The 26,151-nt window shown below is 46.1% G+C and overlaps 1 protein-coding gene across 2 annotated transcripts in view; it reads right to left on the reverse strand.

The window, feature by feature from the left end:
- Nucleotides 1–17,739, reverse strand: part of LOC110510236 (SMG6 nonsense mediated mRNA decay factor) — a 28,232-nt gene extending 10,493 nt beyond the window's left edge. Inside the window, exons 1-10 of one of the 2 annotated variants that reach the window (XM_036967341.1) lie at nt 15,277–17,739; nt 14,928–15,120; nt 11,358–11,468; nt 11,085–11,191; nt 6,789–6,867; nt 6,381–6,491; nt 6,024–6,239; nt 1,284–1,345; nt 907–1,052; nt 298–411 (exon numbers count right to left, since the gene is read on the reverse strand). In XM_036967341.1, the coding sequence (XP_036823236.1) occupies nt 298–411; nt 907–1,052; nt 1,284–1,345; nt 6,024–6,239; nt 6,381–6,491; nt 6,789–6,867; nt 11,085–11,191; nt 11,358–11,468; nt 14,928–15,120; nt 15,277–17,195 (3,058 nt within the window). In that variant the 5' untranslated portion in view covers nt 17,196–17,739. Of the gene's footprint in view, nt 1–297; nt 412–906; nt 1,053–1,283; nt 1,346–6,023; nt 6,240–6,380; nt 6,492–6,788; nt 6,868–7,302; nt 7,352–11,084; nt 11,192–11,357; nt 11,469–14,927; nt 15,121–15,276 lie in introns of those variants that run through there. The other variant, XM_036967342.1, reaches the window with a different exon arrangement.
- Nucleotides 17,740–26,151: the final 8,412 nt, after the last annotated feature.

Below are 26,151 nucleotides of genomic sequence, written 5' to 3' on the forward strand. Positions count from 1 at the left end.
CTGGCTACGGCAGGTTCTACCATTTCACAATAGCCTGTTAGAGTGTTAGTGGATTAGAGTGTTAGTGTTAGTGGGTTAGTGTGTTAGTGTGTTAGAGTGTTAGTGGGTTAGAGTGTTAGTGGGTTAGTGTGTTAGCGTGTTAGTGGGTTAGAGTGTTAGTGGGTTAGAGTGTTAGTGGGTTAGAGTGTTAGAGTGTTAGTGGGTTAGAGTGCTCTTCCCTTATATGAACTGTGTCAGTCAGACAGTCATTTTACAACCATACAATATAGACAAATATCCCATCTGTGAATGACATACCTGCAGGTGTGTCTCTCAGTAGTTCTGTGCAGCGCTGGACCAGCAGAGAGAACATGGCCAGACCCAGAGCTGTAGTCTGCTCCTGTAAAACAGACCTCACCTCACCATCTCCTCCTAAAGGAAGAGCGACGGAAGGGGGAGGAGGGAGAGAGAGAGAGAGGAAGGGAAAGGGAGGGAGAAAGAGGAAGGGAGAGGGAGGAAGGGAGGGGGAAGGGGGAGGAGAGGGAGGAGAAGGAGAGAGAGAGAGAAAGGAGAGGGAGGGAGAGAGAGAGAAAGGAAGGAAAATGGAAGGGGGAGGAGAGGGAGGGAGGGAGGGAGGAAGGGGAGGAGAGGAGAGGAGAGAGAGAGCGAAAGGAAGGAAGGGAAATGGAAGGGGGAGGAGAGGGAGGGAGGAAGGGGAGGGGAGGAGAGAGAGGAAGGGGAGGGAGGGAGAGAGGGAAGGAGGTAGAAGGAGAGAGAGAGGGAGGGGAGAAGGAGAGAGGGGGGAAGGAGGTAGAGGGAGAGAGATCATAGGCTTCATTGTTTTTGCACAATACTTTTGTACAAGGTCGCTTTTCTCTGTGTGTGTGTGTGTGTGTGTGTGTGTGTGTGCGCGAGCGCATGTGTTACCTCTGCTCTGAGCGTTGTGTATAGTGAACATGTTGATGGTGATGATCTGTAACATGCGTGTGCTGCCCAGGGGGGAGGGGCTGTGTTGGATCAGCACTCTGAACTCCTGGAGAACACGACTGACCACCTCTGGGAACGACTCCATGCTGTGGACATGTTGCTCATTTAACACTCTTACCCAGAGATACTAACAGTCAGTGCTTTCAACTAAGGTAGGTAAGACAACCACATATCACAGTGATTGGAAGTAAAATCCTTCTTCAAAAACAACAGCATAATCTGTTAAATATGTGTGTTAGAGCATACACATAACCACACGGGCTTTAAAAATAATACTTTAATTCACGACCACACACACACACACCAAAATAACTCACCCCACTTTAGTGAAGAGTTTTCCATGAGCGTGGAGGAAGCTGAGTATGAACCTCTTATTGAGCTGAAGACAGACAGGAGCAACAGAGCACGGATGAGTCAGATAGTAGGTCTAGCATTGATTAGTCATGTCTGTCCTGTCGCCTTCTTACATTGTTCTATGCTATTTAACTGCTAGGTGAAGGGGACTTGTTATAACACTTGTTATAACAGCTAGGTGAAGGGGACTGGTTATTACACTTGTTATAACCGCTAGGTGAAGGGGACTGGTTATAACACTTGTTATAACAGCTAGGCGAATGGGACTGGTTATTACACTTGTTATAACCGCTAGGTGAAGGGGACTGGTTATAACAGCTAAGTGAAGGGGACTGGTTATAACACTTGTTATAACAGCTAGGCGAAGGGGACTGGTTATTACACTTGTTATAACCGCTAGGTGAAGGGGACTGGTTATAACACTGGTTATAACAGCTAGGAGAAGGGGAATGGTTATTACACTTGTTATAACCACTAGGTGAAGGGGACTGGTTATAACACTGGTTATAACAGCTAAGTAAAGGGGACTGGTTATAACACTTGTTATAACAGCTAGGTGAAGGGGACTGGTTATAACACTTGTTATAACAGCTAGGTAGGTGAAAGAGACTGAGCAGAAAGGTGGGCACCAGAACCTGACTATAGGCCAACTTACATCAGAAAAACAACAAAGGTAATTGAAGAGATGAAGAAAAAAAAGAGAGTAAGGTTAAACTATGGTAAACAGTCTTCCAGACACAAAGACAGACATTTCTCATTAACTACTGATATAGTCAAGGGGAAGCCTGTTAACTAACAGGTTTGACACATGGATGTGTGTGTGTGTGTGTGTGTGTGTTAGTAAAGGGCATTTTAAATCATTTCACTATTCAAATTGTATATATATATATATATTTTTTTTACAGATATCCCGGATAGTCGAACTTCATGTAAAAAATAAATTAAAAAACAAACATTTGGAACGGTGTTTCAGCTTTGGGAAATGGCTTGCTACACAGCCAGCGGAAACATGGGAGAGAGGTGCTGCTCTGCTTGCAGCTGTGCGGGGGTCGGTGTGTTTGAGACGGGAAGGAGAGAGAGTAGCCAATACAGACTTGTGGATGCCAGGGTTTTTTCTAGACAAAAAAAAGGGCTTAGGTGGTGTGGCACGGGGCGTGGGAATGGCAACGGTCAGCCTGTCGGCACGGCTGAATTGTTAAGAATATTGTACAGACATCCGGCCCCGTATGATGCATTATGCATCATATGAAACATTTTGGGACTACATCAACAATGGACTAATGAAACAAATACCAAAAGATTGTTTTTGGATGGAGTTTTCCTTTAGGTTTACACAAAGCATTTTTCCACCCCGAAAATGTTGAAAAATAAAATAGAAAATACATATACTGTTTGGACTGTTTGGACCAAGGGTTTCTATGGCAGAAGAAACCCTGGATGCCATAAGTTATCTATCATCCCATCTTGTAGTGCCTGTCTTGACGGCATCAAATCGATGTGAAGAAGCTAGCTAAGACAGCCAGCTATGTTAGTCCGCTAGCTAGCTACTAGGCTAATTGAGTCTATTTTGCTGTGCTTCCCATCCTTGTCTACAACAATTCCATTCAGATTAAACAGCCGACGAGCGATGGTCGCTTGTCGCAACCTACTCCTTCTCGTTTAGCGAACTTAATTCCGTCATTTTAATTCAATTTTGCAATGATTAGAGATCTCCCACATTGCTTTCTACACGTGTAGCCTCGGACTGTGGTGCCACTGATTGGCCAACAATGATTAGAGATCTCCCACATTGCTTTCTACACGTGTAGCCTCGGACTGTGGTGCCACTGATTGGCCAACAATGATTAGAGATCTCCCACATTGCTTTCTACACGTGTAGCCTCGGACTGTGGTGCCACTGATTGGCCAACAATGATTAGAGATCTCCCACATTGCTTTCTACACGTGTAGCCTCGGACTGTGGTGCCACTGATTGGCCAACAATTACAACAAACGCGTAGAACCTTTGTAAGACTACAGTATGCATTTTTATTGGGGGCACGTCTTAAAAACTACACTAAAATTTGTATTGTTTTATTGAATTAAGAATTTAAAATGTCATGGTATATCCGTGTATTGCAATATCACAGATCATTTAGACAAAGCTATTTCATTGTTAAAATAGGGCGTTTCTTTATTTTTTCTTTAAAAAAAATGAATACTCTCGCAAGTATTCTAATACTGATGTACTTGAATATTCATATAACAGTGCCCATCCCTAATGTCTGCGTATCTGTGGGTGTGTGTCGGCATCTGTGTGTTTACATGTTTCTGTCTGCTTGGGTGTGTCTGAATATGTTTAACTAGAAGTCCACACAAGAAAAGTAAACTAACAAAAACTGGGTTAGGGTTAGGTTTTTTGGTTAAGGTTAGCGTAAGGGTTAGGTTTAGGGGTTAGGGAACATTTTATTTAGAATGGGACTAAACTGTGTGTGGCCAACAAGGTTAGTTGTACAAGACTGTGTGTGTGAGCGGGTGTGTGTGTGTGTGTTTGTGTGTCTGCCTGCGTATGTGTGTGTGTGTGGATGTGTTTACGAGGGCGTATCTCCATGGAGACGGCGAGAGCGCTGCGGCCCACGACGCACTCTGTCTGTCCACTACGGAGGGTGAGTCACAGAGCCACCACTTCCTGAGAGAGAAAACATCTCTAGTGTGTGTATATGTGTGTTTATGTCTGTCTGTGTGCGTGTGTATGTGTGAGAGAGAGAATATGGGTGTGTCTCTCTGACTGTGCCCTGTGGACAAGGGAACCTGAGAACCAGAGGTAATTAACAGAGAGAGTGACAGAATATACAGTAGAGGTCGACCGATTATGATTTTTCAACGCCGATACCGATACAGATTATTGGAGGACCAAAAAAGCCGATACCGATTAATCGGCCAATTTTTTAAACATTTTATTTGTAATAATGACAATTACAACGATACTGAATGAACACTTATTTTAACTTAATATAATACATCAATAAAATACATTTAGCCTCAAATACATAATAATTTGGTTTAAATAATGCAAAAACAAAGTGTTGGAGAAGAAAGTAAAAGTGCAATATGTGCCATGTAAGAAAGCTAACGTTTCAGTTCCTTGCTCAGAACATGAGAATATATGAAAGCTGGTGGTTCCTTTTAACATGAGTCTTCAATATTCCCAGGTAAGAAGTTTTAGGTTGTAGTTATTATAGGAATTATAGGACTATTTCCCTCTATACCATTTGTATTTCATTAACCTTTGACTATTGGATGTTCTTATAGGCACTTTAGTATTGCCAGTGTAACAGTATAGCTTCCGTCCCTCTCCTCGCTGCTCCCTGGGCTCGAACCAGGAACACAATGACAACAGCCACCCTCGAAGCAGCATTACCCAAGCAGAGCAAGGGAAACAACCACTCCAAGGCTCAGAGCGAGTGACGTTTGAAACGCTATTAGCGCGCGCTAACTAGCTAGCCATTTCACTTCGGTTACACCAGCCTCATCTCGGGAGTTGATAGGCTTGAAGTCATAAACAGCGCAATGCTTGACGCACAACGAAGAGTTGCTGGCAAAAAGCACAAAAGTGCTGTTTGAATGAATGTTTATGCCCCTGCTTCTGTCTACCACCGCTCAGTCAGATACTTAGATACTTGTATGCTCAGTCAGATTATATGCAACGCAGCACACGCTAGATAATACCTAGTAATATCATCAACCATGTGTAGTTAACTAGTGATTATGATTGATTGATTGTTTTTATAAGATACGTTTAATGCTAGCTAGCAACTTACCTTGGCTTGTAACAGGCAGTCTCCTTGTGGAGTGCAACGAGAGAGGCAGGTCGGTATAGCGTTGGACTAGTTAACTGTAAGGTTGCAAGATTGGATCCCCCGAGCTGACGAGGTGAAAATCTGTCGTCCTGCCCCTTGAACGAGGCATTTAACCCACTGTTCCTAGGCCGTCTTTGAAATGAAGAATGTGTTCTTAACTGACTTGCCTAGTTAAATAACGGTGTAAAAAAAGAAGAAGAATAACAAATCGGCGCCCAAAAATACCGATTTCTGATTGTTATGAAAACTTGAAATCGGCCCTAATTAATCGGTCGACCTCTAATATACACCTGAGAACCAGAGGTATTTAACAGAGAGAGTGACAGCATATACGGTGCATTCAGAAAGTATTCAGACCCCTTCCCCTTTTCCACATTTTGTTACATTACAGCCTTATTCTAAAATGGATACAATTATTTTCCCCCCCTCATCAATCGACACACAATAACCCATAATGACAACGCAAAAACAGGTTTTAGATTTTTTTTCCAATGAGAGGAAGAGGGGAATATGAGCTGGAAAGACAGAAAGAAAGACCGACAGAGAAAGAGAGATGGATAATGGTGAATAGTTCCTGTTGTGTGTCTGGAAACAAGGTCATGTGTGCCTCCATTTCTGTGTGTGTCTCTGTTGCTGTGTGTGGCTGTGTGTGTGTGTGTATGTGTGTGTGTGTGTGTGTGTGTGTGTACTTCTTCTGGAGCATGAGTGAACATGTGCAGACCCACAGATGGACACAAAGAGACACAGAGGAGTATTAACAGCGTCCAATATAGAAGAACTGGAACACAACCGGAAGAGAAGCAGAAGAGAAGCCATAAAGAGTGGGTGTGCGTGGGTGCATACGTATATGTGTATTGTACTCACATCACTAGCGCTGAGGTTGCCGAGCTCTCCGTCCTGTTCAGAGTCTCTGCTGGACTCGCTGCCCCCGCGGTGCGATGAGAGAGCCCCTGCCTGGACGACAGGGCGAAGCCAGATCTCTACTCTGGCCCCCGGCTCCCCCCGTCCTCTTCCTCCACCCTGGACCCCCGGGCCCCTGGAACCCCCCTCTAACTCCTGCCTCCGCCCCATCTGGTCTGCCTGAATACACAAGCAGGGGACAGAACCAGGAGATGAAAGGCTTGGATGTGTTTGGTCTATGAATACATTAGCTGGTCTATGAAAGCAGTGTCGGTTGAGCTATAGGTGTATATGTGGCCAGTGTTTGTGTGTGTGTCTGACCTTGCGTTTGGCCTCTTCAAACAGACTCATGAGGCTCTCCTTGGCAGTGAGGATGGGATTGGAGGCCGCCAGGCTACGCATGTAATAATACACTGCATCCAACTTCCTCTTCTAGAGAGAGAGAGAGCGAGAGAGACAGAGACAGAGACAGAGAGAGAGAGAGAGAGAGAGAGAGAGAGAGAGAGAGAGAGAGAGAGAGAGAGAGATGCGAGTGATCTTTCTTGTGTCTGTCGGTTTTCTCTGTCAAAATATTACTAACTATATACATTATTCACCGTTTTCATGGAAATTACTTTTTTGGGGGGGAGAAATCAGCAACACATACTTTACACAGCATTACATCAACACAACAGATATTTGTCTCGTCTCATCTTGGCCCCTACTGTAGAAAATAACACATCTTCTCACCGTGTAGACAGCCAGCAGGGCCAGCTGGTTGTAGGGTCGTCCGTTCTTAGGAGCAATCTGCTGGGCCTTCAGGTACCAACTAGACAGGAGGAGGAAGAGGAGGGAAGAGGAAGAAAGAAGAGGGAGAAGGTAGAGAAAGAAGAGAAGATGACTTTACACAAAAAGAGAGACCACTCCTGTGTAGGGGTTGTAAAGCTGGCTTCGAGGCAAGCAACACTGAAGCATGCATGAGAGCACCAGCTGTTCCGGACAACTGTGTGATCACGCTCTCCGTAGCCGATGTGAGCAAGAACTTTAAACAGGTCAACATTCACAAGGCCGCGGGGCCAGATGGATTACCAGGGTGTGTACTCAGAGCATGCACAGACCAACAGGCAAGTATCTTCAATGACATTTTCAACCTCTCCCTGACTAAGTCTGTAATACCTACACGTTTCAAGCAGACCACTATAGTCACTGTGCTCAAGAAAGAGAAGGTAACCTGCCTAAATGACTACCGCCCTGTAGCACTCACGTCGGTATCCATGAAGTGTTCGCATACCGCCCAACAGATCCACAGATGACGCAATCTCAATCCACACTGCCCTTTTCCACCTGGACAAAAGAAACACCTATGTGAGAATGATGTCCATTGACTTCAGCTCAGCGTTCAACACCATAGCTAATCACGAAGCTAAGGACCCTGGGAGTAAACACCTCCCTCTGCAACTGGATCCTGGACTTCCTGATGGGCCGGCCCTAAGTGGTAAGGGTAGGCAACAACACTTCTGCCACACTGATCCTCAACACCGTGGTCCAACAAGGGTGCATGCTTAGTCCCCACCTGTACTCCTTGTTCACCCATGACTGCGTGGCCAAGAACGACTCAAACTCCATCATGAAGTTTGCTGACGATACAACAGTGGTAGGCCAGATCATTGACAACGATGAGACAGCCTATAGGGAGGAGGTCAGAGACCTGGCAGTGTGGTGCCAGGACAACAACCTCTCCCTCAATGTGAGCAAGACAAAGGAGATGATCGTAGACTACAGGAAAAGGAGGGCTGAACAGGCCCCCATTAACGTCGACCGGGCTGTAGTGGAGCGGGTCGAGAGATTCAAGTTCCTTAGTGTCCACATCACCAACGAACTATCATGGTCCAAACACACCAAGACAGTCGTGAAGAGGGCACGACAACACCTTTCCCCCTCAGGAGACTGGAAAGATTTGGCAACTGCTCGGCCTCCAACCGTAAGGCACTACAGAGGGTAGTGCGTACGGCCCAATACATCAAGCTTCCTGCCAGGCCAAGCTTCCTGCCATCCAGGACCTATATACTAGGCGGTAACAGAGGAAGAGAAAATTGTCAATGACTCCAGTCACCCAGGTCATAGACTGTTCTCTCTGCTGTTGCACGGCAAGCGGTACCGGAGTGCCAAGTCACCCAGGTCATAAACTGTTCTCTCTGCGTGCCAAGTCACCCAGGTCATAGACTGTTCTCTCTGCTGCTGCACGGCAAGCGGTACCGGAGTGCCAAGTCACCCAGGTCATAGACTGTTCTCTCTGCTGCTGCACGGCAAGCGGTACCGGAGTGCCAAGTCACCCAGGTCATAGACTGTTCTCTCTGCTGCTGCACGGCAAGCGGTACCGGAGCGCCAAGTCTAGGATCAAAAGACAATTAATAAAACGGCCACCCGGACTATTTACATTGACCCCCCCCCTGTTTTTACACTGCTGCTACTCGCTGTTTATTATCTATGCATAATCACTTTAGCCATACCTAGATGTACAAATGACCTTGACTAACCGGTACCCCCGCACATTGACTCAGTACCGGTACCCCCTGTATATAGCCTCATTATTGTTAAGTCATTTTGTGTAACTTTTTATTTTTTACTTTAGTTTATTTAGTAAATATTTTCTTAACTATTTATTGAACTGCATTGTTGTTTAAGGGCTTGTAAGTAAGCATTTCACGGTTGTATTCGGCGCATGTGATTTGATAGCTACCGGTAATTTACTGAAGTTACTGGAATCCTGTAATTTTGGTAATTAACAGAAAATCTATGGCAATCTATTGCAACTTTGGTAATTTATACTTTAATAACTGCATTTTTAAAATTCAAATATAAAAAATTTATATATATATATATATATATCTGTGTCCATATTGTCCAACAGTTCTTAGTTGAGAGACCATATGCTCCAGGAGAAAATAGCCTAATGAATGAAAAAAGCAAAACAATTAATTGATATTTTCATTTTTAATAAAATAATTCATACTTTCTCATATTTTAATTGCTAGAGACGAAACCCAGTTGTTTGTTCAATTGGTTTGATATTTATGGGTATTATGGATATTATGGATATTTCTTTTTTTTCCTCGTTGGACCTGCGTTTACAATGTATCCAATTTCGGTTTGCATTGTCAACGCTGGCCCTTTCAGTGAATTGGCTAGCAGAGATGTAAACAACCCCCCCCCCCACACACACACAGTTTTACGGGGCAGTTTTATGACCTTACAACCACGTCGTAAATACCACAGAGACTTTCCCTGACCGTGCAATTGAGAGAGAGCTTCACAGTAAAGCAAAGGGATTCTCCCGCTCAATTCTACTACATCCCAGAATTTGAGAATAGTCCTATTTTGGAGAATGTGAAAAGGGTCGGTGGAGAAGCCAGCTACGACCCGTCCGTTTTGTTTCATGTTCGTGACCTCATACAGCCACATTACCCTCTGTTTATACAGGTGCCTCAGCTATGAGGTTTGCATCTAATTCTTATATAAAATGAATGAGTAAAGATGAAACTATTTACGAAATGATGTAATGTAATGTGATGTTCACCTGTAAAGTTTAACTAAGTCAGTAGCCACGCCCAAGTGAACAGGCATTGGTTGGAAATGATGAACCATCCCCTTTTCTACATTTCTATAAGAGCCCACATGACCCAATTCACATTGAACTAAGCAAACCCCAGCGTGAGCTGTGGTGCCGAATAGTTGGACATCCACTCTACATAACAAAAATTCACTCAAGTTCCGAACACTGCGAGGATTTGTCTTCACGTTTAAAAGGGCTAATTCTAATGTCAACCATACAGGCCAGGAAACATGGGAGCTTGAAATGGTATGAACTCTGAACTATTGATCACTCAAGAAGAAATGAGTCCTAGATGACAGCCTATCAGACTGCAGCTGGAAAGGTAGCAAATCTAGTACGACAACACTGACCAACGTGGACCAATCTCCAGAGTGAGATGAACCTCTCCGACCACGTGAACTTCTCACATGATGACCCGGAAGTTTTCACAAAGGACGAGGGAGACATCGACTGGGCAAACCAGAGCCTCACATCACCAGCTTCACGTAAATACAATGCATTGCTTTTCCCGAATGAGCGATCGTTAGTGGCATATATATTTATGTGAGAATAGCTTCCCAGGTCCTATGAAGACCAATGTTCCTTAGTCTTCCTTCCAAAACCTCCTTCTCTTCTCTCTGAATTTACCATGTTATAACCCCAACTGTTTTGTCTTGTTTAGTCCACTAGGGACGGCATTTTACTGTATAATGTTATTATGTATTGTATATTCTGTAATTGTTTAATTAGTTAGGAAATAAATAATTGAGCCAATTGGTGTATGGATGATTTATAGTAAAGGGTGGGTTCGTGCAGATAACCAACAATTCACGACGTTCAGATGAGACTGACAAAGGTAAAAATAATAATTAATTAATAGAAGACTAATTGATCAGATATTAAAATATCTGAAGAGGTATATTCAGAAAATTATAACTTGTAATATATATTCCATGGTGCCCCGACTTCCTAGTTAATTACATTTACATGATCAGTTTAATCACGTAATAATAATTACAGAGAATTGATTTGATAAAATAAGTCTTCACCTTTAATGACACTAAAGACACGACAGTGTGGTTGTTGGTTTAGCTTTCTGCAACTGTGTAGCAAGTATATGTGTAGGTGCATATTGCATCAAGGTGTTACGATTTCTTTTCCAACTCTCCCATTATCTGGTTTTAAATGTACATTCTAGAATGCCCTTCTAGCCAATCAGAAATGAGTATTCAACAATGCTGTGGTGTAAGCTACATTTATGAGTCGGGGGAATAGTCTCCCTGAGAAAAATATATTTAGCAAAAGAGACCTGAGAACAAAAAGCACACCGTTTTCTCCATTGTGGAGAAACGAACAGGAACACGAGCAGGAACACACATGAATGGACATGTATGAATGGTCAGACAATCATGTGTTTTGTGGTAGCCAATAGCCACGGTTGATGTGCTACGTACCTGCGGGCCTTGCCGTAGTTAGCCGAGTCGCTGGCCTGCTCCCGGTAACGGGCGATGTCCCCCTGACAGATCAAACACCGCTGGGCACTGATCAGAGCATACCTCACCTGAACAAACACACATTAAACATGGTTAATCACACACACACACACACACACACACACACACACACACACACACACACACACACACACACACACACACACACACACACACACACACACACACACACACACACACACACACACACACACACACACACAGAGTAGTAACCGTTTTGCGTAGTGGTCGTGGTCTGATGGCCATGCCGTCCATGTAATCCTCCAGTTTAAACTGAAACACCATCTGAAGCTTCTGCAGCAGCGCATCAAAGAATACTGCCCCCTGGGAAACAAACAACAGCATGATAGAAAAAGTTTAGTTCCCTGAAGAAATGTAGTCTGCATACTGTCACCAACACTATTCGCATTACAGTGCTGTTCACGCAATCAGTGCTTGTGTGTCTGTCTGTACGTGGTGTGTGTCTGTCTGTACGTGGTGTGTGTCTGTCTGTACGTGGTGTGTGTCTGTCTGTACGTGGTGTGTGTCTGTCTGAAGGTGGTGTGTGTCTGTCTGTACGTGGTGTGTGTCTGTCTGTACGTGGTGTGTGTCTGTCTGTACGTGGTGTGTGTCTGTCTGTACGTGGTGTGTGTCTGTCTGTACGTGGTGTGTGTCTGTCTGTACGTGGTGTGTGTCTGTCTGTACGTGGTGTGTGTTTGTACGTGGTGTGTGTTTGTACGTGGTGTGTGTCTGTCTGTACGTGGTGTTTGTCTGTCTGTACGTGGTGTTTGTCTGTCTGTACGTGGTGTGTGTCTGTCTGTACGTGGTGTGTGTCTGTCTGTACGTGGTGTGTGTCTGTCTGTACGTGGTGTGTGTCTGTCTGTACGTGGTGTGTGTCTGTCTGTACGTGGTGTGTGTCTGTCTGTACGTGGTGTGTGTCTGTCTGTACGTGGTGTGTGTCTGTCTGTACGTGGTGTGTGTCTGTCTGTACGTGGTGTGTGTCTGTCTGTACGTGGTGTGTGTCTGTCTGTACGTGGTGTGTGTCTGTCTGTACGTGGTGTTTGTCTGTCTGTACGTGGTGTTTGTCTGTCTGTACGTGGTGTGTGTCTGTCTGTACGTGGTGTGTGTCTGTCTGTAAGTGGTGTGTGTCTGTCTGTACGTGGTGTTTGTCTGTCTGTACGTGGTGTGTGTCTGTCTGTACGTGGTGTGTGTCTGTCTGTACGTGGTGTTTGTCTGTCTGTACGTGGTGTGTGTCTGTACGTGGTGTGTGTCTGTCTGTACGTGGTGTGTGTCTGTCTGTACGTGGTGTGTGTCTGTCTGTACGTGGTGTGTGTCTGTCTGTACGTGGTGTGTGTCTGTCTGTACGTGGTGTTTGTCTGTCTGTACGTGGTGTGTGTCTGTCTGTACGTGGTGTGTGTCTGTACGTGGTGTGTGTCTGTCTGTACGTGGTGTGTGTCTGTCTGTACGTGGTGTGTGTCTGTCTGTACGTGGTGTGTGTCTGTCTATACGTGGTGTGTGTCTGTACGTGGTGTGTGTCTGTCTGTACGTGGTGTTTGTCTGTCTGTACGTGGTGTGTGTCTGTACGTGGTGTGTGTCTGTCTGTACGTGGTGTTTGTCTGTCTGTACGTGGTGTTTGTCTGTCTGTACGTGGTGTGTGTCTGTACGTGGTGTGTGTCTGTCTGTACGTGGTGTGTGTCTGTACGTGGTGTGTGTCTGTCTGTACGTGGTGTGTGTGTCTGTATGTGGTGTTTGTCTGTCTGTACGTGGTGTGTCTGTCTGTACGTGGTGTGTGTCTGTCTGTACGTGGTGTGTGTCTGTCTGTACGTGGTGTGTGTCTGTCTGTACGTGGTGTGTGTCTGTCTGTACGTGGTGTGTGTCTGTCTGTACGTGGTGTTTGTCTGTCTGTACGTGGTGTGTGTCTGTCTGTACGTGGTGTGTGTCTGTCTGTACGTGGTGTGTGTCTGTCTGTACGTGGTGTGTGTCTGTCTGTACGTGGTGTGTGTCTGTCTGTACGTGGTGTGTGTCTGTCTGTACGTGGTGTGTGTCTGTACGTGGTGTGTGTCTGTCTGTACGTGGTGTTTGTCTGTCTGTACGTGGTGTGTGTCTGTACGTGGTGTGTGTCTGTCTGTACGTGGTGTGTGTCTGTCTGTACGTGGTGTGTGTCTGTCTGTACGTGGTGTTTGTCTGTCTGTACGTGGTGTGTGTCTGTACGTGGTGTGTGTCTGTCTGTACGTGGTGTTTGTCTGTCTGTACGTGGTGTTTGTCTGTCTGTACGTGGTGTTTGTCTGTCTGTACGTGGTGTGTGTCTGTCTGTACGTGGTGTGTGTCTGTCTGTACGTGGTGTGTGTCTGTCTGTACGTGGTGTTTGTCTGTCTGTACGTGGTTTGTGTCTGTCTGTACGTGGTGTTTGTCTGTCTGTACGTGGTGTGTCTGTCTGTACGTGGTGTGTGTCTGTCTGTACGTGGTGTGTGTCTGTCTGTACGTGGTGTGTGTCTGTCTGTACGTGGTGTGTGTCTGTCTGTACGTGGTGTTTGTCTGTCTGTACGTGGTGTGTGTCTGTCTGTACGTGGTGTGTGTCTGTCTGTACGTGGTGTGTGTCTGTCTGTACGTGGTGTGTGTCTGTCTGTACGTGGTGTGTGTCTGTCTGTACGTGGTGTGTGTCTATCTGTACGTGGTGTGTGTCTGTCTGTACGTGGTGTGTGTCTGTCTGTACGTGGTGTGTGTCTGTCTGTACGTGGTGTTTGTCTGTCTGTACGTGGTGTTTGTCTGTCTGTACGTGGTGTGTGTCTGTCTGTACGTGGTGTTTGTCTGTCTGTACGTGGTGTGTGTCTGTCTGTACGTGGTGTTTGTCTGTCTGTACGTGGTGTGTGTCTGTACGTGGTGTGTGTCTGTCTGTACGTGGTGTTTGTCTGTCTGTACGTGGTGTTTGTCTGTCTGTACGTGGTGTTTGTCTGTCTGTACGTGGTGTGTGTCTGTACGTGGTGTGTGTCTGTCTGTACGTGGTGTGTGTCTGTCTGTACGTGGTGTGTGTCTGTCTGTACGTGGTGTTTGTCTGTCTGTACGTGGTGTGTGTCTGTCTGTACGTGGTGTTTGTCTGTCTGTACGTGGTGTGTGTCTGTACGTGGTGTGTGTCTGTCTGTACGTGGTGTTTGTCTGTCTGTACGTGGTGTGTGTCTGTCTGTACGTGGTGTGTGTCTGTCTGTACGTGGTGTGTGTCTGTCTGTACGTGGTGTGTGTCTGTCTGTACGTGGTGTGTGTCTGTCTGTACGTGGTGTGTGTCTGTCTGTACGTGGTGTTTGTCTGTCTGTACGTGGTGTGTGTCTGTCTGTACGTGGTGTGTGTCTGTCTGTACGTGGTGTTTGTCTGTCTGTACGTGGTGTTTGTCTGTCTGTACGTGGTGTGTGTCTGTCTGTACGTGGTGTGTGTCTGTCTGTACGTGGTGTTTGTCTGTCTGTACGTGGTGTGTGTCTGTCTGTACGTGGTGTGTGTGTGTCTGTACGTGGTGTGTGTCTGTCTGTACGTGGTGTGTGTCTGTCTGTACGTGTTTCAAGGTCAGTTTTATTAGTCGTATGTACGGGACACACATGATACACACCGTCCCACGAAATGCTTACTTGCAGGTTCCTTTTGGATAATTCAACAACAATAACGAAGGATAAGAATAGGAACAAAAAGTACATTTCTCAGTAGAATTGATTAAACAGTTCAGCGTAAATACAATAAAGGAAGGCACAATTTATAGTCCAATATTTACACGTGTTTTAGGTAACAGCTGATTGATGCCTGTGTGTTCAGTGTGTGTACCTCGTCCAGCAGTGTCAGTAGCATGGTGGTGATGCGCGGAGCTGAGTCTCCACTGGGATCTTTGAGGAGCTGTCTGAAGCGCTCTATAACCTGGTAGAACACGTTTTTCCATAGAGCCTGGTCCAGGTTCTGGCTGTCACTGAACTCTATGTCTGTTAGGATCACACGCTCGTACAGGGTCAACAGGTCAGCTCTGGAGGGGGGGTGGGGGGGACAAGATAAAGAAAGGAGCATAGTTTGTTTTTAGACAGCAGGTTGCAGCTTTCACCATTCCTCCACCCCCCCCCCCCCCCTCCATTAGCAGGTTAGTGAGCTGTTGCTTCCTCTCCTCTCCATCCCTCTATCTTACCTGAGCTGAGCCATGCGGTCCAGTCCATCAGCACTGAGTCTGTCTCGAGACAACAGGTTAGTGAGCTGTAACTCCTGACTGTCTGCAGCTCTCAGCAGTCTCCCCAGCTCTCCTCTGGCATGTTGCCCAGCCTCCTCAGGGGTTACACCTGCTCCGGATCCACCCCCTGCTACAGCCTCGGGTCCATCCGGGTACCCCTGGCCCCTGTACCCCCCGTAGAACTGACCCGGGTGGTACATGTCGTTAGAGGGGGGGATCTGGTAAGGGCCGGCGGGCATAGTGTGGTAAGGGTAGGGGTAGCGTGTGTTGGGGTTAGGGTTGGCGTTGTAAGGGTAAGGGTTGTCAGAGTTCTGATACTTGTAGAAGGCCTGGGCCATGGCTGCAGCCTGCTGCTGGAGGTGGAAGTGCTCCCCCTGGCGGACCGGGGGACTCCCTGCAGCCTCGTCATCTGTATCCAGGAAGTGCAGCGCTCCGTAACCAACGCTTGTCTGCAGGTACATGGGCTGCTGCTGGTGCGATGCATGCTGGGAGAGCCCGAGGGCGGGTTTCTGGTCGGGGTTGTTTGGGTCCCAGAGACGCCTAGTTCCTCCGCCCCTTCCTCCTCCTCTCCCTAGCCCCGCATCTCTTCCTCCACGGATCCCACCAAACAGAAGCCTCGGCCCGGCCTCCGCCGGCAAATTGGAGAGGTTGGTGTGGGCGGGGAGGATGAGGATGCCCCTCCCCCTGCTGCTGCCCTGTCTGCGTCGCCCCTGGGGGTCCTCGCCAGGGCCTGAGGTAGCCTGGGAGGAGCCTGACTGTCTGTCACTGTGAGATATTCTCAGGAGACCTCCTCTCCCTCCTCCTCCTCTGTGCCTCCCTCCTGTCCCTCTGCTCTCCTCCCCCCTCTTCCTCCTCTCCGGGCTCCAGACCTCCTCTCCTCCATCTCTACTCCTTCTCCTCCTCTCATCCATCCATTCTCCCACCTTGCTCTCTTCCAGTGAGTCAGTAGAGGAGTCTCTAGTGCTTCTCCTCCTGTTCTGGAGCTGACCTCCTCCTCCCTCCCCTCTCTCTCGCTCCCTGCGCCCCAACCGGTCTCGTCGGGCCCTGTCCTCCCCCAAACCCCCTCCCTGTCCCAGTCCAGGTCCGTCCAGACTGGTGCCACTGCTGGCAGAGCTGGTGCTGTAGGTGCGGTTCCTGGGTCTTCTGATGTCTGACTTGGAGTAACGCTTAGAGGATGATGATGGGTGGTGGTGGTTGTTGTTAGGATTTGTGTTGGCTCTGCTCCTCTCATTCCCCTCCGCTGGCCTCTCTCTGTTTCTCTCCATCTCTCCATCCCTTTCTCTGTCTATGTCTCGGGGTCTGTTGTTCCCTCTCTGCTTGTCCCTGTCCCTCGGTTCCTCTCTTTCTCTGTCTATGTCTCGGGGTCTGTTGTTCCCTCTCTCCATCTCCCTATCCCTCGGTTCCTCTCTTTCTCTGTCTATGTCTCGGGGTCTGTTGTTCCCTCTCTCCATCTCCCTGTCCCTCGGTTCCTCTCTTTCCGTCTCTTTATCCCTCTGTTTTTCTCTTCCTTTTGTTGGCTGTGTATCTGCAGGATGGTTTGCTTCCTCCTCTTTGTCCCCCTCTGACTCTCTCTTATTTCTCTCTTTAATCACTCGCTCACCCTTCCCCCCTCCTCCTTCCCCTCTTCCTCTTCTCTTGGAGTCCTGATTGCCCCCCTTCTCCCCTCCTCCTCCTCTGTTCCTGCGGTTTCCCCTCTCTCTCTTCTTCTCCTCTGTCTTCTCACCTCCATTTGCTCCTCCTCCCTCAACTCCTCTGCTCCTCCTGCCCTCAACGCTAGCCTTCTTCCTCCTGTCTACTTCCTGACCCTGTCCTTTCTCTCCTCCTCCTCTCTCATCCTCCTCCTCTCTCCCGGCTGGGACAGTCACACTGAGTTTCTCCATCTTCCCAGTCAGGTTCTCTGATACAGGGTCTGAGACTGCTGCTGCCGCTTTGCCTGTCTCTTTCCTCCCCTGCCTTCTCTCCTTCTCCTCACACCTGCCACCTCTCCCCTTCTCCTCCACTCCGCCTCTCTCTCCTCCAGTCTCTTTTTGTGGGGCTGGCTCTCTCTTGACTACAGCCTCCTCTCTAACAGAACCAGACCCAGGACCAGGGGTATTCGGTTTCTTCGTCTCTCTTCCCACTTCCTTCCCCTGGGTGCTGGTGGTGCTCCTTCGGCCCCCCGGCTGATAGATCTCCCGGTCCGGTTTACGAGTCTTCCTGGTGGGCTTGGCAGAGCCAGGGGAACCCCCTGCTGGCTCCGGGAGGTCTGGGTCTCTCCCACTGTGGTCCGTCTCTCTCCCTCCATCTCTCTGGTTGTTCTCTCTCCCTCCATCTCTCTGGTCGTTCTCTCTCCCTCCATCTCTCTGGTCCTTCTCTCTCCCTCCATCTCTCTGGTCGTTCTCTCTCCCTCCATCTCTCTGGTCCTTCTCTCTCCCTCCATCTCTCTGGTCCTTCTCTCTCCCTCCATCTCTCTGGTCCTTCTCTCTCCCTCCATCTCTCTGGTCCTTCTCTCTCCCTCCATCTCTCTGGTCCTTCTCTCTCCCTCCATCTCTCTGGTCCTTCTCTCTCCCTCCATCTCTCTGGTCCTTCTCTCTCCCTCCATCTCTCTGGTCTTTCTCTCTCCCTCCATCTCTCTGGTCCTTCTCTCTCCCTCCATCTCTCTGGTCCTTCTCTCTCCCTCCATCTCTCTGGTCCTTTTCTCTCCCTCCATCTCTCTGGTCGTTCTCTCTCCCTCCATCTCTCTGGTCGTTCTCTCTCCCTCCATCTCTCTGGTCGTTCTCTCTCCCTCCAACTCTCTGGTCGTTCTCTCTCCCTTCATCTCTCTGGTCCTTCTCTCTCCCTCCATCTCTCTGGTCCTTCTCTCTCCCTCCATCTCTCTGGTCCTTCTCTCTCCCTCCATCTCTCTGGTCCTTCTCTCTCCCTCCATCCCTCTGTATGGAGCTCTGTGGTCCGTTGCCTGAGCACGATGGCCCCCCTGCACTGCTACTGTTGTTGTTGTCGACTCTATTGGTGTGGTGGTCACCTCTTTGAGTCCTCTGTTGTGCAGATGCTCGAGAGCCTTCGCGGTTAAAAGTAAAACCTCCTCCATATTTATCTTCTCCTTCTGTCCCCATCTCTCCATCTGTACATCCAGGTTCCGTTGAAACCATCTCAGTGGCGGCCATCTTGTGTCCTTCTTCCTCCTCCTGTGGCGGTGGTGACATCACCAGCTCCTCCTCAGGGTCAGAAGTCATGGTTACAGGGTGACGAGGGGAGGTCAACTCTTCGCCTTCCTTGCTGTCATGGTGACGGTTGCCATGGATGGCCTCGGACGTGCAGCATTGCAGATCGGATTTTTTTGATGCGTCGTTGCCGTGGTTACTCTGCTGCTGGCATTCGCCACGCCCCTCCTCTCCTTGCTCCTCTGTGACAGGGAGAGAGGGAAGGGGGAGATAGAAAAGGGAGAGAAATAGTTGGGGAAAGAGATAGAGAGGGAGAGGAATGAGGAGAAAGGGAGAGATATATTAGCAGTGATGACAAGGTGTGTGTTATGAACTTGAAAGTGTTCCAAGAAGCTGTAGAGAGGACATTCAGACAACAGACAGACTGCTTGTCCTGTCCTGTCCTACACACAGTAACACTGCAGAGTTAACACACAGACACAGGTCCACCTGCACAGAGCACATCACACCCTATCTCAACTTCTTATGTGTGATTCATCTCCCAGTCGGCTAATGAACTAAACTGACTCATCAGGCTCTTCAACTAACCCTCAGCAAGAGACAGTTTAAGAAGGTGAGAGAGGAGAGAGAGAGAGAGAGAGAGAGAGAGAGAAACAGAGAGAGAGAAACAGAGAGAGAAACAGAGAGAGAGAAACAGAGAGAGAGAAACAGAAACAGAGAGAGAAACAGAGAGAGAAACAGAGAGAGAGAAAAACAGAGACAGCGAGAGAGAGAGAAACAGAGAGAGAAACAGAGAGAGAGAAACAGAGAGAGAGAAACAGAGAGAGAAACAGAGAGAGAGAAAAACAGAGACAGCGAGAGAGAGAGAAACAGAGAGAGAAACAGAAAGAGAGAAACAGAGAGAGAGAGAAACAGAGAGAGAAACAGAGAGAAAAACAGAGACAGCGAGAGAGAGAGAAAAAGAGAGAGAAAGAAAACAAGTGTGCGGTTAAAATTGGCAGAAAACACACATTTCTTACCACAGGGCCGTGGGGTGAGACAGAGATGCAGCTTAAGCCCCACCCTCTTCAACATATATATCAACGAATTGGTGAGGGCACTAGAACAATCTGCAGCACCCGGCCTCACCCTATTAGAATCTCTAGTCAAATGTCTACAGATGATCTGGTGCTTCTGTCACCAACCAAGGAGGGCCTACAGCAGCACCTAGATCTTCTTCACAGATTCTGCCAGACATGGGCCCTGGCAGTAAATCTCAAAAAATAATGGTGTTCCAAAAAAGATCCAGTTGCCAGGACCACAAATACAAATTCCATCTAGAAACCGTTGCCCTTGAACACACAAAAAACTATACATAACTCGGCCTAAACAACAGCGCCACAGGTAACTTCAACAAAGCTGTGAACGAGCTGAGAGAAAAGGCAAGAAGGGCCTTCTATGCCATCAAAAGGAGCATCAAATTCGACATACCAATTAGGGATGGACGATATACAGTAGGGAGAACAAGTATTTGATAACCTGCAAAATCGACAGTGTTTCCTACTTACAAAGCATGTAGAGGTCTGTAATTTTTATCATAGGTACACTTCAACTGTGAGAGACGGAATCTAAAAAGCTGCTTGCCTATTGTCCTGTAGCCCATCCCAGCCTTGTGCAGATGTACAATTTTATCCCTGATGTCCTTACACAGCTCTCTGATCTTGGCCATTGTGGAGAGGTTGGAGTCTGTTTGATTGAGTATGTGAACAGGTGTCTTTTATACAGGTAACGAGTTCAAACAGGTACAGTTAATACAGGTAATGAGTGGAGAACAGGAGGACTTCTTAAAGAAAAACTAACAGGTCTGTGAGAGCCGGAATTTTACTGGTTTGTAGGTGATCAAATACTTATGTCATGCAATAAAATGCTAATGAATTACTTAAAAATCATACAATGTGATTTTCTGGATTTTTGTTTTAGTTTCCGTCTCTCACAGTTGAAGTGTACCTATGATAAAAATGACAGACCTCTACATGCTTTGTAAGTAGGAAAACCTGCAAAATCGTCAGTTTGATTATTACTGGTAATGGGGACATACGTAAATGCCAACAAAATAACTTTTTTGTGTGTGTGTGTTTGTCTGTGTGTATGTATGTGTGGTGTGTGTAACCTTTATTTAACTAGGAAAGTCAGTAAGAACAAATTCTTATTTACAATGACGGCATACCACCGGCCAAACCCGGACGACGCTGGGCAAAATGTGCGCTGCTCTATGGGACGGCCGGATGTGATACAGCCTGGATTTGAACCAGGGACTGTAGTGACACCTCTTGCACTGAGATGCAGTGGCTTAGGCCACTGCGTCCATGTGTGTGTGTGTTAACTATTTAATTGTACTAGAATGCTTAAAAGGCCGCTATAATTTTAAATACTGGTTATTGGTATCGGACAAAAATGGCATATCGGTATATCCCTAATACCAATTAAAAATACATGAATCAGTTATAGAACTTATTGCCCTTAATGGTTGTCAGGTCTGGAGTCCGCTCACCATCCAAGAATTCACAAAATGGGACAAAAACCAAATTGAGACCGCAAGCAGAAATCAGAAAAAATATCCTCTGTGCACAACGTAAAACACCAAATAATGATCACGAAACAATGATCAGAATTAGGGAGATACCCGCTAATTATCAAAATCCAGAAAAGATCCAGAAAAACCTTCCATAACAAAGACAGAGAGATGAACCTGGAGAAGACTCCCCTAAGCAAGCTGGTCCTGGGGCTCTGTTCACAAGCACAAACACACCCCACAGAGCCCCAGGACAGCAACACAATTAGACCCAACCAAATCATGAGAAAACAAAAAGATAATTACTTGACACATTGGAAAGAATTAACAAAAAAACAGACCAAACTAGAATGCTATTTGTCCCTAAACAGAGAACACAGTGGCAGAATACCTGACCACTGTGACTGACCCAATCTTAAGAAAGGCTTTGACTATGTACAGACTCCGTGAGCATAGCCTTGCTATTGAGAAAGGCCACCGTAGGCAGACATGGCTCTCAAGAGAAGACAGGCAATGTGCACACTGACCACAAAATGAGGTGGAAACTGAGCTGCACTTCCTAACCTCCTGCCCAATATATGACCATATTAGAGAGACATATTTCCCTCAGATTACACAGAACCACAAAGAATTTGAAAACAAACCCAATGTTGATAAACTCCCATATCTACTGGGTGAAATTCCACAGTGTGCCATCACAGCAGCAAGATTTGTGACCTGTTGCCACGAGAAAAGGTCAACCAGTGAAGAACAAACATGTAATTTGTTTGTAATTGTAATACAACCCAGATTTATGTTGTTTTCCCCCCTTTTGTACTTGAACTATTTGCACATCGTTACAACACTGTGTATATATACGTAATATGACATTTGACATGACTTTATTCTTTTGGAACTTCTGTGAGTGTAACGTTTACTGTGAATTTTTATTGTTTATTTCACTTTTGTTTATTATCTTTTTCACTTGCTTTGGCAATGTAAACATATGTTTCCCATGTTAATAAAGCCCGAGAAGAGAAGAGAAGAGAGAGAGAAGAGAGAGAGAGAGCCTGCATGAAAATGTAGCACACCTATGCCCCATATTCCAACAACAAAAAACGGACATGGCACACACTCACAGCTGCCCCAGGGCCGGGATATAGGTTTTAGCTATGGTGTGCAGAGCTGTCATCAAGGCAAAGGGTGGCTACTTTCAAGAATCTAAAATCGATTTAGATTTTTTGGTTACTACATGATTCCATATCTGTAATTTCATAGTTGTGATGTCTTCGCTATTATTCTACAATGTAGAAAATTGTAGAAATAAAGAGGGGAAAAAATTGAATGTGTAGGTGTGTCCAAACGTTTGACTGGTACTGTGTGTGTGAAATTAGTTTAGAATGGACCATTATCAGGCACCTGCGGGTCAGGGGAAAAAATACAAGTAATCTATGCACTTAAATAGTGAATGGAGGACTCTTTTCCCGTTGTTAATTTTCATATCAGCCAGCTAGGCTATACTCCTGTTTTAAGCCAAACAATGTTCTTAATATTGGGAAAGTTGAGAAATAAATATAGTATTCCTTGCCTACAGAAAGCTATTGGGATTACATTTGCATTGATGTCAGAGTGATTTGAGGGACAATAGAGTGCTGAGTACCAGGCAGTTAGCAAGTTTGGTAGGATACTAATGACCGTCAGCAGCATCAGAGCTTGGAGAAGCCTAATTACCGTGACTAAGCGGTCATGTGGAATTTAACTACAGTCATTACTCGTGACTACCAGCGTGGCGGTAATACAGTCAGAGTAACAAGCCCTAGGCGCAGCTCCAATGTATCAAAAGTACAAATGTAACAACCGAAGACTCATCAGGGTCTGCATCCCCGCTTGCCACCACCTCTAATTTTTATTTTAAAAACTGACGGTGGAATAGATGCACAGGAAGAGTGGACGGAGAGAAGCAGGTGAGTGATGGCTGGAAGGGGATGTGGCTGGCTGATCACAGCTGCCACACTTGAGATGTGCATGAAAGTGAAGTGGACGTTACAGCACATACAAGAAACTAGTTGCTGTTGCTTCTTTTTTTTGTGTACATTTATAAACCAAACTGACTTTATAAACATTTTATAATAGGTGTGAGCTTTTTAGATCGGCAGGGACCAAATGTTTTTTTTTTTATATCATATGAAACGGTACTATGGAGCCGTGGCCGTGCATGACTCCAAAACCATCGTTAAGTTTGCCGACGACACGACGTTGGTAGGTCTGATCACCGACGACGATGAGACAGCCTACAGGGAGGTCAGAGACTTGGCAGTGTGTTGCCAAGACAACAACCTCTCCCTCAACGTCAGCAAGACAAAGCAGCTGATCGTGGACTACAGGAAACAGAGGGCCAAAGCAAGCCCCTATCCACAATGAAATGGCTGTAGTGGAGCAGGTCAAGAGCTTTGAGTTTCTTGGTGTCCACATCGCTAAGGAATTATCACGGTCCACACACACCTACACAGTTGTGAAGAGGATGCAACAACGTCTATTCCCCCTCAGGAGGCTGAAAAGGTTTGGCATGGGCCATCAGATCCTCAAAAAGTTCTACAGCTGCACTAGTGAGATCATCTTGACTGGCTGCAAAGACTCCAGCCACCCAAGGTATATACTGTTTTTTCTACTACCGCACAGCAAGCAGTATCAACGCACCAAGGCTGGAACCAACAGGACCCTAAACAGCTTATACCCTAAGCCATAGGACTGCTAAATAGGTAGTTAAATAGTTAACCAATAGCTACCTGGACTATCTGCATTGACCATTTACACACTAACTATTTTGACTCATCACATACACTGCTGTTACTGTCTATTATCTATCCTGTTGCCTTGTCACTTTATCCTTGCCTATATGTACATATCTACCTCAATTCCCTCCTACCCCTGCACATCAACTCTGTACTGGTACCCCGTGTATATACCCAAGTTATCGTTACTCATTCTGTATTTATTCCATGTGTTATTATTTTTCTAATACTTCTCTTTTTTTTCTCTCTCTGCATTGTTGGGAAGGGCAGTAAAGTAAACATTTTGCTTAGTCTACACCTTTTGTTTCTGAAGCACGTGATGAATAAAAAGTGATTGATTGATATGGTATTCTAAAATGTTAGAATCATCTTCTGTTTCAAGATGGCGCAGGAGGGGATGCTGGCGTCTTATTGGCTCTTAACCAACCGTGTTATTTGGTTTGTTTTTTCACATTGTTTGGAACTCGTTTTGTACATAATGTTGCTGCTACCGTCTCTTATGACCAAAAAGAGCTTCTGGACATGAGAAGAGCGATTACTCACCTCGAACTGGACAAAGAATTTCTCTTTAATGAGTCAAACAGGAAGGATATACTCCAAACACCCGTACAGGCCCTAATCCCCGTCATTCTCCAAGTCTAGGTCCAAGAGGCTTCTAAACAGCTTCTACCCTCAAGACACAAGACTCCCGAACGTCAAATCAAATGGCTACTCAGACTATTTGGATTGCATCCCCCCCTCTTACGTTGCTGCTACTACTCTGTTATTATCTATGCATAGTCACTTTAATAACTCTACCTAATGTACATATTGCCTCAGTACCGGTACCCCCTGTATTTCGCCCCGCTATTGTCATTTACTGCTGCTCTTTAATTATTTGTTATTCTTATCTCTTACTTTTTTTTTGTATTTTCTTAAAAGTGCATTGTTGGTTAAGGGCTTGTACGTAAGCATTTCACTTGCCACAAGAAAAAGGCAACCAGTGAAGCACAAACACCATTTTAAATACAACCCATGTTGATTTATTTTCCATTATGTTCTTCAACTGTTTACACTGTTACAACATCGTAACTTTACATAGCCATAATATAACATTCGAAATGTCTCCATTATTTTGAAACTTTTGTTTTGTTAGTGTAATGTTTATTTTTCATTTAAATGTTGTTTATGATCTATTTCACTTGCTTTGGCAATGTAAACATGTTTCCCATACCTATGTAAGCATGGGGGGCGTTTGAAAACAAACGACCACATGATGAGCCTAGCTTCCGTTAGCTAGCAAGTTAGCGTTAGCCACTTAGTTTCGTGGCACTTTATACTTTGGCTAGCTCATTTTGCGTTCTCTTTCTTAGTATATTGAGCACTTTCTGCGATCGTTCTCACCTCTGTGAACATCGCCGTGGTTGACGAAACTCGACGCTTCAACTCGAAGCTCCGCAGCAGAAATCCGTACTCTGTCTAGTTCACTGAGGTCTAATTCGTCCGCCATCTTCGTCTCTATCCAACAACACAAACACACGGCGACTCGGAGGGACAAAACACAACGCGCCCGCAGAGAAACGCGTTTAGATAAACAACTTGTTTGTCATTCTGGGCACAGTAGCCAAGCTTGAACATTAGGCTCCACTTAGCCGAAAGGCCGGCAGATGGCGATATTGATGTGGTATTGATGGCTCCAAAAGCATTGTATGCAGTCGTCTATTGTGACAAAGACAGTACAGTATGAAGATACGCTAAAACTGCTTCTCCAATCCTTGTAGGCCATGTCATACCACGGTTGTCTAATTGTAGTGATGAAGAGGGTTTAGAGCACATTTATTGAACTGCTAGCTACAGAACTAAAGAAATATGGGACCTGACGAGAAGTATTGATTTCGATGTATAAATTCCAAGACAGTCTTTCACTATGTTTTTTATACTCACATGGATCACTATGACTATGACTATAAAACAACTTTTTGTCCCCTATGACATTATTTTTAAACAACTCAGAACAGAATAAAAACAAGAACAAAGCTGGACTCCAAAAAACAAGATGACCTACAAAAACTTCCATGGACACAATTAAATATGTAAACTACACAGGGAAATCCAGCCGCGAGCTTCCCAGTGACGCGAGCCTACCAGCCTTTTTTGCTCACTTCGAGGCAAGCAACACTGAAGCATGCATGAGAGCACCGGCTGTTCCGGACGACTGTGTGATCACGCTCTCTGTAGCCGACGTGAGCAAAACCTTTAAACAGGTCAACATTCACAAGGATGCGGGGCCAGACTGATTACCAGGACGTGTCCTCAGAGCATGCGAGGGCCCATTTGGCATGGGTCCTCAAATCCTCAAAAGGTTCTACAGCTGCACCATTGAGAGCATTCTGAC

This window comes from Oncorhynchus mykiss, chromosome Y, assembly GCF_013265735.2.
Source record: "Oncorhynchus mykiss isolate Arlee chromosome Y, USDA_OmykA_1.1, whole genome shotgun sequence".
NCBI classification, from domain to species: domain Eukaryota; kingdom Metazoa; phylum Chordata; class Actinopteri; order Salmoniformes; family Salmonidae; genus Oncorhynchus; species Oncorhynchus mykiss.